The 15987-nt window shown below is 37.2% G+C and overlaps 2 protein-coding genes across 2 annotated transcripts; one reads left to right on the plus strand and one right to left on the minus strand.

The window, feature by feature from the left end:
- Positions 1–50: 50 nt before the first annotated feature.
- zcchc10 (zinc finger, CCHC domain containing 10) lies at positions 51–4050 on the minus strand. The gene is made up of 5 exons (XM_079486503.1): positions 3842–4050; positions 2765–2864; positions 2378–2539; positions 1915–1959; positions 51–1307 (listed from the first exon to the last, which is right to left on the minus strand). Exons 2-5 carry the CDS (start codon positions 2836–2838, stop codon positions 1082–1084), a joined length of 507 nt encoding a protein of 168 aa, XP_079342629.1. The 5' UTR covers positions 2839–2864; positions 3842–4050; the 3' UTR covers positions 51–1081.
- On the plus strand, positions 3266–15125 carry hspa4a (heat shock protein 4a). The gene is made up of 20 exons (XM_079486484.1): positions 3266–3303; positions 3408–3581; positions 5435–5492; positions 5599–5739; positions 5841–5963; positions 6119–6218; positions 6349–6482; positions 6564–6808; positions 6996–7072; positions 7445–7596; positions 7999–8105; positions 8193–8326; positions 8447–8628; positions 9261–9353; positions 9691–9846; positions 11331–11456; positions 11538–11645; positions 11731–11850; positions 11946–12107; positions 12284–15125. The coding sequence occupies exons 2-20, from the start codon at positions 3475–3477 to the stop codon at positions 12479–12481; spliced, it is 2523 nt and encodes an 840-aa protein (XP_079342610.1). The 5' UTR covers positions 3266–3303; positions 3408–3474; the 3' UTR covers positions 12482–15125.
- The last annotated feature ends 862 nt before the right edge of the window (positions 15126–15987 follow it).

Consider the following 15987-nt stretch of genomic DNA (forward strand, 5'->3'; position numbering starts at 1 on the left):
GTTAACATTGAAAACAACAAGAGTTGACGTGGACGATCAACAATTTGACTACAGCATTTTTTATCTTACCACTTGTTATTCGATTTATTTACATATTTAAACTCTTACGTAGTTTGATTGTTCAAACCTCTTATAACATTCATTGCAACACAATAAAAATAAATGCAGAATATATTACAACAAAGACATTCAACTATGTAAATATGTGTTTGTTGTTCTTTTATTAAATAATCTTCATACATTGTAGATTATATAATTGGCAAAAATATATATTTGGTCACCGATGGACATTGTGTATGGTTTATTTATCAGATCGTTTAATGGCTATTGTTCTTTATGAAGGAATGCAAACCTAAAGCAAATTAGTTTATTTTAATTCATGTCTACCATATTTACATCTCACAGAAGAACACATTTCTATCTTAAAAAAATGTTTATTTCAGTAGACAATTGGTCTTAAAACACAACTTGTTTGTGCAGAACACCTCTTACATAGTATTTTCCGCTTAAAAGATGCACAGAAAAGCAAAAAACTTCAGTGTAATATAAATCAGTGATGTCTAATCTTTCTTCTGGAGATCTACCTTTCTTCAGAGTCTAGATCCAACTAAAAAAGCACATCTGAACCAGACAATCAAATCAGTGATAATTTGTAAATTCCAATAAGGAATGTTGTAATGTGTGTGCTTTTTAGAAAGGCAGCTCTCCAGGAACAGGATTGAGCATCCCTGATATAAAAAAAGATAATAGAACGGAATAAAGAAAATGTCACTAGCTTCATACACTCTTGTAAAATGTCAAATGTTGGGCAACATAAAAAGAAATAAGATAAAAATTAAACACACAATAACATGCATGAATTAAAATTTCTACAAAAACAGGATACTTGTCTCAATCCCTCTATATTAATTTATCACTTTCCCTTATAAAAAGGCAAAGGAAAGAGGCTATGGATTCCATATTCGAACATGAAAAAATATGCTACAGAAAGATACAAAACTTTGCAGGGGCATTCGTTTTTAGTAACTTGATTCAGGATGTTCTGTATATGAATTCTGTTTAATTTAGATGAATGTGTCATTCATTTCTTCTTCTTTCTTTTTTTTGGTGGGCCTTGGTCAGAACTGCTTGAGGAATCTGAATCAGAAGTTGAAGAAGATGAGGATGAAGATGGGCTGGAACTGTCCTCACTGTCACTGCTGCTGTCTTCAGATGAGGATGAGGAGCTGGACGAATCACTGCTGTCTGACGACGAGTCACTGGAAGAGCTCGAAGAGTCATTACTGCTACTGTCAGAGCTGGAGGACCTTAATGAAAACAGTACAGAAGTGTAAAAGTAGAAGCTTTGCACATGTTATGCATGTTGTTGTTTGCAAAGCCTAGTTATATTTTTTCAAAGCTGAGATGCAGTTTAGACAAGACATCCAATTATACAACATGCATAGAGTTTTTAATATATGTGGTTGTACACACACTGTCGACAAACAACAACATTTGACAAACAATTACATTCAAAGTAAAAAAATCAACAACATTCGACAAACAATTACATTCAAAGTAAAAAAAAGTTAATTTTTCATAATAGGACCTCTTTAACTATATATGTGAATAAAGAGTAAACAGATAAATATTCCTAAATTTAAATAATGTTTTATGCTTTTTTATGAAATGCATTTAAGTCGATATCTTCCATGGTGTTTTTTTAAAAACTAATAAATAAATAAACTAAACAAAAAACAAAGCCCTAAAAGTTGGTTCACATTTTATTGCATTTATAAAATATATTCCTATAGCCCCCTTTTTTTACCTGATCAAGAGGTTTCCATGAGATGCATAACCTAATGTTTCATTCCAATTAGAAATTTTCATATAGAATAAATATACGACTATACCATAAGAAAGTTAAAGACTCACCTTTTCTTCTTTGTCTTTTTGTCACTTACTGGCAATATTCCAGGTCTTGAGAAAAAAATATACAGGACATTTAAAATAGAATAGACACCATTACAGCCATTACAGTAATGGCCAAGATTAATAACAGAAAATCCCACAATAATAATTATAATAAAGAACAAAGCTAAATCGTGACCTGACAAGACAAATCTTGGTTTTAGCCGTTAACGTCATTTTCTTTGTTTTTCATTAGATGTCGCTATTTGTATAAATCCTACACAACAATACACCTGAAACGATTAGTCACCAATACACTACTACCCCACATAAATGATAATTAATAAATAACTCATTATTATTGAGTGTAACCCAACGTAATTAAGAACAATTCTTAAAAAGATTAAAGAAAAGTGTCAAATGAATGAATAATTATATAAGCACCCATTTACGTTCATGAATTATGATTATGTACACTTTGTCTTACCCATTTTCATCTGCAGCCTTGTTCTCGTTCTCTTTTAGCTTCTTTTTTAACTCTGTTGTCCTGGATGGTCGATAAAGGTACTTTCTTTTCCCTGTGCACTCGTAAGACCAATGTCCATATTCCAGACATTTCTGACAACGAACATGTTGTTTGTTTGCCTCTCTGTAAAATGAACGAAAAACACAGTCAATTGCCAGTAAAATAAGACAAACCCAACAGAGATATGACACCGACTTAAAAGGCTTATGCGTTGTAGGCGGACGACATGACCAAATGAAATGAAAACAACAAACTTACAGCAAACGACTAACAAAATAACATTTCAGTATAAACGCTATCTATATAATCTACACTGCAATATCGTATACTATGTGGAAAAAAACTTACGCTTGTCTACGAGCAATCAATCTATGCATGGGCGTCGCCATTTTGGATCTTTCTTCTTTTTGACTATTGGTCATCCACTTCTTATGAGTGCTACTGCCACCTACAGTAAATTCCAAGAACGGCATACTGATGCATGAACGCGTTTATAATGCAAGTTTACTTTCTCTATAAAAACTGATTCAGTAAATTCAGCTTCAGCTCCTCCTTTTATATTCAAATAAGTAAATCTTATTTAATATAATTAAACGACCCCCTAAAGTATACTATTTTACCGCGGGAGGGTGGGAGGTGGTTAATGCACTATTTTTGACATAGATAAAAGTTTGTTCATGTATACATAAAATAACATGTTTAATGATGTGTTTGAGTTATTTATTTACGTTCCACTGTCATTCATTGGATGGATTTTACCGTCATGCTTGCGTCAAACAAAGAAAGCTCTAGAGCGAGCTAGATTTTGTCAACTCTCGCGATAAAACACTGGACTTCAGCGTGAACTTCTCACCCGATTGCGATTCATGTAGCGGAGCAGTCAGCCGGTGTGCATGCATTACCTCAGTCAATAGACAGCTAAGAACTATGAATTTGCTTTAAATCCAGATTTTATGAATAAAAAGGTCTGACCGCGACTGTTATATTTCAGGACATAAACACACTCCATTCTAGTATTCCGCATCGCGAGCTAGTTATAATCGTAATTTCTGGTTAAGATGTCAGTGGTGGGATTTGATGTGGGCTTTCAGAGCTGTTATGTTGCTGTCGCTCGGGCCGGTGGAATAGAAACCGTAGCGAACGAATACAGCGACCGATGTACACCGTAAGTCAAACGTTTCTTTCTGCTTAAAATGAGTTTTGGTGATTCATTCATGTTCTGTATTTTCACACTGTGGACATTTCGGTTTTGTTTTAAAACTGGCCTGTCACGATGGTGCCAACCGTGCCTTGAACGTGATTCCAGCACGTTTTCCTTCCTTTTAAAATGTCTTTCGTTATGTTATTAACTATTTGCTCTAAATACTGCAACGGAAGAATAACGTTTGGCGAGATATACGTTGCCCCACTGTAAATTGCACTTACTGTAACGTTATATATCCACCTCTGGTATTTTATCGTAAGTATATACGAAACACCTTATATGTTGAATGAGAGCGTGCTGTGGTAGGTTAGTTAGCCAAATGCTACAGCGCGTGGCTCGTGCTGCTGCCGTGACGTCATACCGGCGGCGCGCAGGAACATTCTAGCATACAGTCGCGCGCGGTGAACTTGACTTCACGTTTAGCAGTAACGATTAATTCTACGAAAGTTCATTAGTTGTTTGGTTATTCTATCACATGTATCTATTGTGTTTTTATATTGATTTGAATGTTTCCTCCAATCACATTTGTTTGACACAAACACAGTTTGCTTATTTGGCCATATAACTTAACGGGATAGAAATGGCCTGATATGCTTTTTATCTAATTTCTAATTATAAATAATTGGCCAGGTGCTTCTGGGAAATCTGCACAACACTCAAAAGAGTTTTGGTGTTTGCTTTTTGTGTTTTTAAGACCTATTGAAACGATTCAGCTGATCCTAACATTTCTAGTTTCCAATCAATTAAATATGTTTTTGTGAAACTGCATGGATGGTAAATTTACCATAATAAGGGTGAGATGGGATTTTACAGCATATCAACTACACAGGGAAACAATTATTCAAAGAATATGTATTTTACAGCAAACGCGAATACTTATGTCCCCCTGTCGACGACAACTGTATCCCCTAAACTAATCGTAATCCTATTCAATATATGAATATTTATATTTAGTCAGTGAAACTGAATATAATGTTCCTGCCTTGAAACCGTTTGAATGTAACGCAGCTTTACATAAATCATAATTTAAAAAAGGGAAAAAATAAAGACAGTATTTGGTATGAAGATACATGGTACTGTTGCGAGTTTCTCTCAGTGCATTGACAACACAATTGAGTTCGGTTTCATCAGGGTACAGAGACTGTGTCAGTTGTTCAACTGCAGTATGTTTAAGTATACGCAGAGATATGAATATGCAAATGAGCCCTGCCTCCACTGAATCGCACTGGGCAGTCCAGGACGCTGCTAAAACTGAAAGTGAAACTGAGAGGTGACAGCAGTGCAGTGGTTATTTTAGCCCTATGCTGCATATTTGCTTATTTATGCCTCAAACTGCTGATCCACGGGGTCAAATGAGATGATGTTATTGGTTACAGGATTATGACGTCATTAACCGGGGCAGTTTCAAACTACATTTTCTAAGATGTCTATGGTGAACTGCAGCTTTGTGGAGAAAATACTCTGCGATGGTTTAAAATGATACGTTTGCACAGGTTAAACCATATTAAAACACCAGATAAACAACATTTAAAACTTGATTTTCACCACAGGGGGTCTTTAAGCAATGCTTAGGTTATTGTCTTATGTTAACACTTAATAGTAAGAAAGAAATAAACTATATATACTTTAGATATATAAGACTTATGTTGTCTAAAAAAAAGTGGGCAGGTATAATATAATATCAGTCAAAAGCTATTCTAAATCGAAGTACATTATTACGAAAGGTGTTGAGGGAATGGTTTTGGCGAACGAATGTTATGCATAACTGTATGTAACTGAAGAGCTACGAGTGTCTAATGATATGTACTTTTCAGGTCATTTGTATCTTTTGGGCCTCGTAGTCGTTCAATAGGAGCAGCAGCCAAGGGCCAGGTGAACTGTTTATATATGATTTTTTTAAAGCATGCAATAACACGTTTTGCATCAGATAATTATGGAAGGAAATTGATAGAAAAAAACAATCTCCTTTTTCAACAAGGTGGTCACAAACTGCAAGAACACCGTGCAGGGCTTCAAGCGTTTCCATGGCAGGGCGTTCAGTGACCCGTACATCCAGTCAGCAAAGTCCAGTCTGGTCTATGATCTGGCACAGATGCCCTCGGGGACCACTGGCATTAAGGTAAACCTCATAACAAATGATGTAAATGACAATGTTTGTGTTAGCGTTTACATTTTCAGATGTTGCTATATGACAATGCTGTGTTCTGTCTGCTTCCACAGGTCATGTATATGGAGGAGGAGAGGGTGTTCAGCATAGAGCAGGTCACTGCTATGCTTCTGACCAAACTTAAGGAAACCGCAGAGGCTGCTCTCAAAAAACCTGTGGCAGACTGTGTCATTTCTGTAGGCATATTTCAGTTACTTGCTGAGTCTTACTCCATTGCGTTGTTAAAGTTTAACATCCTTTTTTAATGTTTGGCAGTTGCGCTTGTCATTTGTTTTGGACATGAAAGTCAAACAGGTTCAAGTAAATTTGGTTTTCTTGTCTAATTTTGCAGGTTCCCAGTTTCTTTACTGATGCTGAGAGAAGATCAGTCATAGATGCTGCACAGATCACAGGTCTTAACTGCCTGAGACTCATGAATGACACTACATCAGGTGAGCAGCTTCATCTACACATATTCATGCCTGAATCCCAAAATTTTAATTTGATTTCAAGGATACTTTAAAAAAAGATAAAATAAAGGAATCATAAGCTTAAGCGTTGTAGTTTAATGTTTCATTTTAGTTGCACTGGCTTATGGGATTTACAAGCAGGACCTGCCTGCTCCTGAAGAGAAGCCCAGAAACGTAGTGTTTGTGGATGTTGGCCATGCTACTTACCAAGTCTCTGTGTGTGCCTTTAACAAGGGGAAATTGAAAGTAAGGATATTTTTTATTTACCCTCATGTAGCAACAATTTGGCGAATTCATTCCTAATAGCTTTGTTGACTGGTTTTCCAGGTTCTGGGTTCTGCATTTGATTCCGAGCTGGGTGGTAAAGACTTCGATGACGTGTTGGTCAATTACTTTGTTGAGGAGTTTGCCCACAAGTACAAGCTGGACGTGCGCTCAAAGCCTCGCGCTTTGGTGCGACTCTACCAGGAGTGCGAGAAGCTGAAGAAGCTCATGAGCGCCAACTCCTCCGTCTTGCCGCTCAACATCGAATGCTTCATGAATGACATCGATGTCACCAGCACACTCAACAGGTTGGTAACCACAGGCAACAGCGCTAACAAGTGTGCCAGCCACTAAATCGGGCACTGGGAATCAACGGTGTGAATTAGACGCCGAGGTTGTTTGCGTTCATCCTTTGCACATGCAATATGATGTAAGCAGGTTCATTCGTAAAAATACCAACGGCTAAAAATATCTCCATGACTCTCTTGTTTCCAGAACCAAGTTTGAGGAGCTCTGCGCAGGACTGCTGGCCAAGGTGGAGGGTCCTCTACATAGCGTCATGGAACAGACCAGTGAGTATTAACACATCGCACTGTTTTCACCCCTTCCATGTTGCGCTTCTGTACATTTTCTGCTTTGTTTGATATGAAAGGATAGTATCTTTCATCACATTAGCAAGCGTTTATATGTAATTTTTTTGTGCCAAACATTATTATGCAAATCATGTTTTCTTTAATTCAAAGAAAATCTTCTTTAATTCTAGGATGCTTTCGATGATATCAGTTTATCTTTTTATGGTATCTTTCTGTAAATTTGTTAATTTATTACTTATTTATATGGTTTAGTATAGATTTATAATATAGGATTTGTTTCTCATGTTGGTTTCCGTCGAGCTTGTTATGTACCAAAAAGTGGATTAAAACTGATCTTTTTCCTCTTTTAAGAGCTGAAGAAGGACGACATCTATGCAGTGGAGATTATAGGTGGTGCCTCCAGGATCCCTTCCATTAAAGAGAGAATCAGCAAATTCTTTGGGAAGGAGCTGAGCACAACGCTCAATGCAGATGAGGCCGTGGCCAGAGGATGTGCACTGCAGGTCAGTGCTTTAGTCATTTTGTCGGCTGTACTGTCACTCATTCCTTCATTATTGCCTGAGCATGTATGCACCACTTTACACTCTAAAATAAGCTAGGCTAATCTAAAGCTGTAGTAAAAATATGAAAGCCTTGTAATGGACTGGCTATCTAGTCTTGTTTAGTCATTCCTTTCAGTCAATGTGTTTTAAACAGCTTTTGTATTGGGAACACACTTATGTTGCCTAGGTGGTCAAGCTCACAATATTTGGGAAAGAGCTCAGATATTTCATATTGTCCTGGATCCTTGATCATTGTTCAGTTTGACTTCGTTTATTGTCTCAGATGATGAATGTCGACCCGAATCTTGTTTAATCAACTGTTTCCCAATAGAAATATGCTCACTCATGTATGTTATTCCTCAGTGTGCGATTCTGTCACCTGCCTTTAAAGTACGTGAGTTCTCCATCACGGATGTGGTCCCCTACCCTGTCTCTCTTAGATGGACTTCAGCAGCTGACGAAGGAGTTAGGTTTGTAGGGTGTTTATGACCCTGTACTGTCATATCTTTGTCAGTTTTCAGCATTATTTTAATGATCCTGTCTCTCTTCCACTTCAGCGATTGTGAAGTATTCCCAAAGAACCATGCGGCACCTTTCTCTAAAGTATTGACTTTCTACCGGAAGGAGCCCTTCACTTTGGAAGCCTACTACAGCAATCCAAAAGACTTGCCGTATCCTGATCCAACCATAGGTATTATACCCCTTATTGTGCTCAACTAGATTTTATTGGAGTGCTGCTAGATTGACCACATGACAACAAAACACGTTCCTGTAGCTCACTCGGTCAGTCACTGTAATTCTTCACCCACAGGCCAGTTTAACATCCAAAAGGTTGTACCTCAGCTATCAGGTGAGAGCGCCAAGGTGAAGGTCAAGGTTCGTGTCAATGTGCACGGGCTCTTCAGTGTGTCCAGCGCTTCTCTTGTGGAGGTCATCAAGTCCGCCGAAGGAGAAGAACCTATGGAGACGGACACCCCAGCAAAGGAGGATGAGGTAAAGACATCTGTGAATAGAGTTACTAAGGCTTGAGCATGCCCTTCATTACAGGCTGGCTTATGTTTGACATGTCCACACTAGCACTTGGGTGTGTGTTTGACACACATGATGTCATTGAGGAACTTAGGGCAGTATGTGTTGCCATTGTGATTTAATGTTTTTAAAGCTTTTTATACATTTTGCTACACTGTACTTGTATATGTGTAATGACAATAAAGTTGAATCTAATCTAATCTTGATACTGCTTGTAAAATGAGTTTAGTTTTGTTCACCTTGCGTATAATTCAACTGCCTTTTCTCTGGTAGAGCAAATATGGAATTAGACTTAAACCTTTAGATTTAGACCATTGCTTCTGGCTATTTAAATATAGTATAGATGCGTCAAACATAAATAAGTCTAAACAAAGGATCAGGTGGACCGAAAACTTGGATGACTCTCAGTGAACAAGCAGTTCAGTGGCATATGGACTAATGTTAATATGTCATGGACAAACAAAGAACAGAGGCGTTTGTCTGAACTGCTTAAACTTGTGTGTTAATGTTTGTGTGTATTTGTCACTATGGTTAGCCAAAGTTAGCTCATCAAAGTTATTAATAAAGTGAACATTTGTCATATTTTCTCCTCAAAGAACAAGATGATTGTGGATCAAGACGTACAGAAGAATCAAAGTGATGATCAGAAAGAAAATGCTGACAAGAGATCAGACACTGAGGAGATGGAGGTGTGAATTTACCTACTTACACACCGACTTCACATATACAGTACAAGACAATGATACATAATCTCAAATATTCCACGTATTTATATCAGGTACCATGAACTACTAGTAGTAAAATATTTTGTAGCTTTAAAAAATCTGCGTGTTAAACTCTTAATGCGTTTTTCTTATATAAAAAAGCAGTATTTAAAGACACCTAATATTAAGCGTGACCAATGTTTCATTCTGCCTGTTATGCAACAGTATCCAAAGCACACGGTTCAGAATTTTGCCTCCACAAAGCATTACAATATTTGTCATTTAAAGTCAAATGGAAAATTCACTGTGACCTCAATTTTAGACCTCAGCAGAAGAAAACAAACAAGAGAAGAAGAACGATCAGCCTCCGCAGGCCAAGAAAGCCAAAGTCAAGACAAAGACAATGGAGCTTCCCATTGAGAACAACCTGCACTGGCAGCTGACCGGTGACGTGCTAAATATGTTTGTGGAGAATGAGGTACTATTAACACACATAACCAGTGATCGATTGATCAGTCTCAGAAATATACAATTATTCGTGCCCTAAACTGTTAAAATTATTGACATTTGCTAAAGCAAACATCACCATCAATATTTCAAATTTCAAAGCTAGCAACTCTTAAGAATTCAACAACACCGTGTGAGCCACTTGTTAAAGAGTGGCTTTTTGAATCAATCACAGTTTTCACTTAGCCTCTTCCAAATCGGCCCAGAAATCTTGGTGTTCTTAACTGCAGTTGTTTACCATGATTTTAACCATAGTTTAAGCAATAAATAAAACAAATGTTCAATAACAGTGATTCATGATGGTAGATTTGTTCTGGTTTTGACGTGTAGTATAAACTAGGGCTGTGCAAAATTATCGATACAGCTAACTATTGCGATAATTTTTTTCACGATAAGGTATGCATAGTCCAACCTATAGTATAGATACCTTAAATAAGTCATGTTTTGAATGGATTCAAAATGACGTTTCATCGCATAACCATTTTTTCCGTTCCTGTTGATGTCGCTGTGATTCGCTGTCATACGGCCAATGTTTCAAAAGTAAGCGGGTGCGGGAAAGCAAATGGCGTAAAGTAAATTCATTCATATAATATCACCAACAAGCTTCCGTATATCTTAGCTCGTGCAAAGAAAATAACAGAGTCGGTGGTGTATTTTATTTGTAAGGATTTGCGACAGTGTGGTTGAAAACCCCGGCTTCGGGCATATGGTGAACACTAGCTATGTTATGTGATTCCGATTCGCAGGCACATAACGGACGTAGAAGTACCCGGGATTTACAAAGAGGTAAAAAAATCCCTTAGCTCGGTAGAGCGAGTGACCCTGACTTGCAATGCATCGTATGTTAGGATTACATCACAACCACAGACACGCGCAATGCATGAGACGAGCCATACTGGCATAAACATTGCGGAGTTACTGAAAACTGCACTGGTGGAGTGGGATATAAAAGAGAGTCATACTGACAATTTCAGTTTCATGAATAGATTTGAATGTACTTTGTTTTTTATTAACAACATACTGAAAAAAATATGTTTTTTGTGGCATTTGCATTTAAATGTTTAATGACTAAATATGCACTTTATATCATATGTTCACTGTTCAGTAACACTGTGTAAGCAAGATGACAAATACCTCTTATAAATAGCTTTGTTAATAAAATTGAATGGAATCTTTTGTGTCTGCAGAGTTATCACTATAATGTGATGAACATACCAGAATACCACAGATTGTACACACCAACATGTATTTTTAGCTCACTCTTAATTTGTATTTATTTAAAACAAATTATTGCAATATATCGAACGTTTGTATCGTATCGTATCGAATGTATTGTGATATATTGTATCGGGACCCATCTATCGTGATATGTATCGTATCGTGAGGCCCTTGCCAATACACAGCCCTAGTATAAACTGCATTTAGGTTACTTACTTGTATGTTTTTATTGTACAGGGTAAGATGATAATGCAGGACAAGCTCGAGAAGGAAAGGAATGATGCCAAGAACTATGTGGAGGAATACGTTTATGAAATGAGAGAAAAGCTGCTCGGAGTGCTGGAGAAATTTGTTAGCGAGACTGTAAGTGTGTGTTATTTAGCAAAGACGTGCAGCGTTGTAGAGAGTGGTGTGTTTTATTGAGTAAAATGTTTTCTGATTCAGGACCGAGATTCTTTCTCCTTAAAACTGGAGGACACTGAAAACTGGTTGTATGAAGAAGGAGAGGATCAACAGAAGCAAGTGTACATCGACAAACTGACAGAACTGAAAGTAAATGTGGACACATCACTTAATGGTTTAAGTTCTGAGAAAAACCTTAATGACAAAATGATTAACACATTTTATGTCTTTACAGAAACTAGGAGATCCGATTCGAAGCAGATACATTGAAGCTGATGAGCGACCAAAGGCTTTCGATGAATTTGGAAGACAAATCCAGCAATACATAAAGATTTTAGAGGCTTACAAGGCCAAGGTAACCTTTTTAACCCTGTACGGAAGAAAGAATAAAGTTTTTTTATTGTTATCTAACAATTTGCATGAATTCTTTTTTCTTTATCTCCATCTCAGGATGAGCTGTATGATCATTTAGATGAGTTGGATGTCATCAAAGTGGAGAAACAGGTGAATGAAGCCATGACCTGGATGAACAACAAAATGAACCTGCAGAGCAAACAGTCTCTTAGCCAGGACCCTGTGGTTCTAGCTCAAGAGATCCGGGCCAAAATAAAGGTACGGCAACAATCCAAACCATTGTAATGTTGTCTAATAAAAAATAAAAAATATTACCCCTCAGAATCCTGTCTAGGGTTCAAGTCTTTGCGACTTTGATGCTTGACTATCCACGGGATCTCTTTGTAATTTTGTGCCTTTCATATGCTAACCTCATCCCGTTCTTGCATTAACAGGAGCTGTACTCCTCTTGCAATCATATCGTAACCAAACCCAAGCCCAAAGTGGAGCCTCCCAAGGAGGAGAAGACAGCTGAACAGAATGGCCCTGTTAACGGACAAGAGGGTTCAGAGGCCCAGACGGCCAGTCCAGAGAAGGGCCAGGCTGCCCCAGAAAACACAGAGGCCAAACTTCCTGAAATGGACATTGACTAAGTCTCTTTGGCCTTCTCCTCTTTCAACCCCAGGCTCCAGCCTCTATTGCACCTCTTCTAATAACACAAACACACTCGAAAGCATCCAAACAAAAAAAGCATCTCAACACGCTCGATTAATTCTCTTGCTGTTGGTGGCATGTTTTCTGCTTTGTTTTGTGTAAACATGTAAAGACTTTCTTTCTACATTTCCCCCCTCTTTTCTTCAGTTGGAAACGTGTTACAGGTACATGTTGAGAATCTGGTCTCTGTTGTTTTTCAGACATCTGCAGTTTCTTGGAAGGAACTGAAGGATTCGCAAAGTTCAATGGACTCGAGCTACATACTATAGACACTGTTAAATGTTCCGTTTGGAGATATTATTGGCTTTGACGATTTGTTGTTTCTCGATTAACCTCACATGTTGTTTTGTTATATCTAAAAATTCAAAATATTTTTTTGTGACGGAGCACAGAGGTTTACTAACAGCTGACGCCAGTTCCAGATACAGTGGCATGAACTGCAGTATAAATTATGAAGTAGAGTTGAGTTACTGTTATGCAGTATTTCATTGTAAAACTTGCATCATTTTGTGACTGTAGGCTGTGTGTGGTCGGTGTAGACCTGGGGTTTCTGTTCTTTTCTTTTCTACTCTGCAAACCCAACACGAATGGTGGAGACTTAATTTGCTGTTCACTCCAGTCAGCAATTATGGTAATAATAATAAACCTTTCAGTTTGATATTAAGATGAAAGCAGTTATTGCAATGCTTATCATTTTATGGAAGATGTACAGCAGATTGTGTGCTGCAGGAGTCCCTCGTAAGTGTCAGACACACCGGATGTATATATACTCCTTTAGTGAGCTGTTAGAAGTAAAGGACATCGGAGGTATTTTGACCATCTAATCTGAAGAGCTGTTTTAATAATGCCAAAATGTTCATCACGTTCCCTACAAGAGTTTTTAGCTTACATTTATGAATGTACAAGTATGTATTTGTGCTGTTCCTTCTACATTTTACATTATCTAATGTTTTCAAAGATTTAAGAGTACATATATAAAATGTTTATTGATTGATACTGTTTTTTATGAAGCATGCTGATATGTCAGGCTGACACAAATTAACTATTATTTTATGCAATATTCACTCAAAACTAAAAATTATTGGTTTGGTCCATTGATGTGTCACTTGGAACTCATACAAGCCCAGCACCTGACTTGTTGATGCTAAAAATCTTGGGCAGGCCAAATTTCAGAAGATCCTGGAAAATTGATATCGACTCTGGAAAGACAAACGCAATTCAGGCGAAGGGTCCTTTATTATTATCACCAAACAAACTCAAATGTACGGCCCCCCTCTGAAAATAAATAATATAGAGACTGACATTGAAAAATGTATATCTGTAGTTATAAAATGTATAATGACAATATTGAGGTTAATAGCAGCTGAAAAGGCTGAACGTACGATTCTAGCCATAACCTGCTGGGCACATTGTTTGCTACTTTACTCTGTCCAAAGGTAAATACAGAACCCGTGTCTGTTTTAGGAAACATTCAAGACACACACAGAGCAAAGAAGAAACCTAAAAGGTTTTTTTTTGTTCTTATGCAAAACCACTATGTAGGCAATTCGCTCAAATGATTTATTATTATAAAAAGATTTAAAAGGCACGTTCGCCCGTTTCACACAGAACGCGTAAGCAGCGCGTATGTTTCGGCGCACATGAGAGCATTCACACCGGACCGAGTCTGTCACGCGCAATTAAAGCAAATCCACATGGATTGACAGGAAGAAGTAACACTTTCACATTGAAAGCATGTAAGTGGTGTTTTTTCTATGTGTTTTTAAAAGTCCCATGACTTTCAGCACATTTAAAGGATTTTTAATGCAAGTATATCTTAAATGTTGCATATGAATGAGTGGAAAACGATCGCATTACGCGGTCAGTGTAGGCCTACTCTCTAAAACCTATAACCTCCTGATAAACTACAGGCATCGTGTTATATGCTTATATTGCTTATGTGTGAGAGAAAAGCGATCACATCACAAGTCAGTCACTCTCTCCTATGGCGAGTAACCCTTTAGTCACTTTGTACGCTTCAAAGCACGATTGGCTTTGTATTTATAACTTGTACAACGTATATCTAAAAGAGCATGAAACAGGCGGATATAACAAATCTTAGATATGCAATTTACTAAAAAAGCTCTTTGAAGATGTTCTGGAAGATATTTTCCTCATTGATGTATTTTAATAACGTAATGCGACATTGCATTGTCGTACAGTGGAACCCAGGCAGCGCGGTACACACTGCTAACGCGTGTTGTGTGAAACGGGTTTAAGATGTTGTCACATTTTTGCTTCTTTCCCAAAGGAGATCATGTATTTACAAAACGTATTCTGCACAGCGGTTTGTCCGTTTAGTGTTGCTGTTGAAAAACATGGCGAATTCCCTGTAAGGGGACCCACGGTGTATGTAGATAAAAACAGTCGTACCACATGTTATAACTTGTCTGACCAAGAGTGTTTCCAGAGCAGGATTTTTTTTACTTCATTTTGATTCAAATGTTTACCACCAGCATCAGAGGTAAAAGGTGAACAAATGTACAATTATGTCATCATGTATTTAAACTTGTAAGTAGATATAATAAATACAAAGTTTTGCTCTAACTGCTTTGATTCTTTCTCCACATCGTTAACAGTTTTTTTGCGTTAACAGACTTTGTTTTGAAAAGTGGTGCTTGAAGAAAATCCTTGAAGATGCTTTAAATAATAAATAATTTTCTTCGACAATTTTTTTGAGCACAAATTTGATCGCAGAAATGATGTATCATATACAGACCATCTATACACAGACCCATAGAGGCATCTAATGGTTACAACATGGCATAGTATGGAAGCAAAAAAGAGACATAATGTTTTGAAATTTAATAGCCAATGAATACTTGAGTTTGAATTATTTTACTTTGGAAACCTTGTATCTGAATTTATTTGTTTCGAATTTACCTCTATGAAATTTAAATAGGAAAATTCTTGATTTCCATTTTAAAAACTTGAATTTAATACTCACAAATTCAGATACAAAACAAAATCAACTTACAGAATTTCAGATAAAATACATTCAGGTTGATCAAATTCGATTGCTCTTATTCAGATCTAAAATTTCAAGTTAATATTTTTCAAAGAAAACATATGTCTAATTCGACTGCTCAAATTCAGATCGAAAAATTCAAGTTAAATATTCACATGGTAACATCCGGGCTACCCAGGATAGGAAAAACAATTGAGCCCAGAGCCCGTCTGCAATTGAACCGAACCGACGTCGGGCGGCCTATCAGAGCACGTCAACCTGACTGTCTGTCATGATCCAAGAAGAGGCAAAGTCACGTATATTAAACCTGTAAAGAAGATGACTTCTAGGGAAAACGAAGGCGCTCCGGTAGTTTGCTGTTTATGTACAATCAGACTCTACAGAACAAAAGTATGTTGTTGCTGATTATTTTTTGGAACACATAACTGTTAGCTATGT

The sequence above is a fragment of the Barbatula barbatula genome (assembly GCF_947034865.1).
Source record: "Barbatula barbatula genome assembly, chromosome: 22".
Lineage (NCBI taxonomy): Eukaryota > Metazoa > Chordata > Actinopteri > Cypriniformes > Nemacheilidae > Barbatula > Barbatula barbatula.

Excerpts from the sequence above, each read along its gene's own strand:
- hspa4a (XM_079486484.1), top strand. The coding sequence starts at position 3,475 with ATGTCAGTGGTGGGATTTGATGTGGGCTTTCAGAGCTGTTATGTTGCT. Across the intron at positions 8,327-8,446 it reads GTATCCTGATCCAACCATAG|GCCAGTTTAACATCCAAAAG; the intron begins GTATTATACCCC and ends CTTCACCCACAG. Across the intron at positions 11,851-11,945 it reads TAGAGGCTTACAAGGCCAAG|GATGAGCTGTATGATCATTT; the intron begins GTAACCTTTTTA and ends TCTCCATCTCAG.
- zcchc10 (XM_079486503.1), bottom strand. The coding sequence starts at position 2,838 with ATGACCAATAGTCAAAAAGAAGAAAGATCCAAAATGGCGACGCCCATG. Across the intron at positions 2,540-2,764 it reads TTGATTGCTCGTAGACAAGC|AGAGGCAAACAAACAACATG; the intron begins GTAAGTTTTTTT and ends TTCATTTTACAG. Across the intron at positions 1,960-2,377 it reads AAGGCTGCAGATGAAAATGG|ACCTGGAATATTGCCAGTAA; the intron begins GTAAGACAAAGT and ends TTTTTTCTCAAG.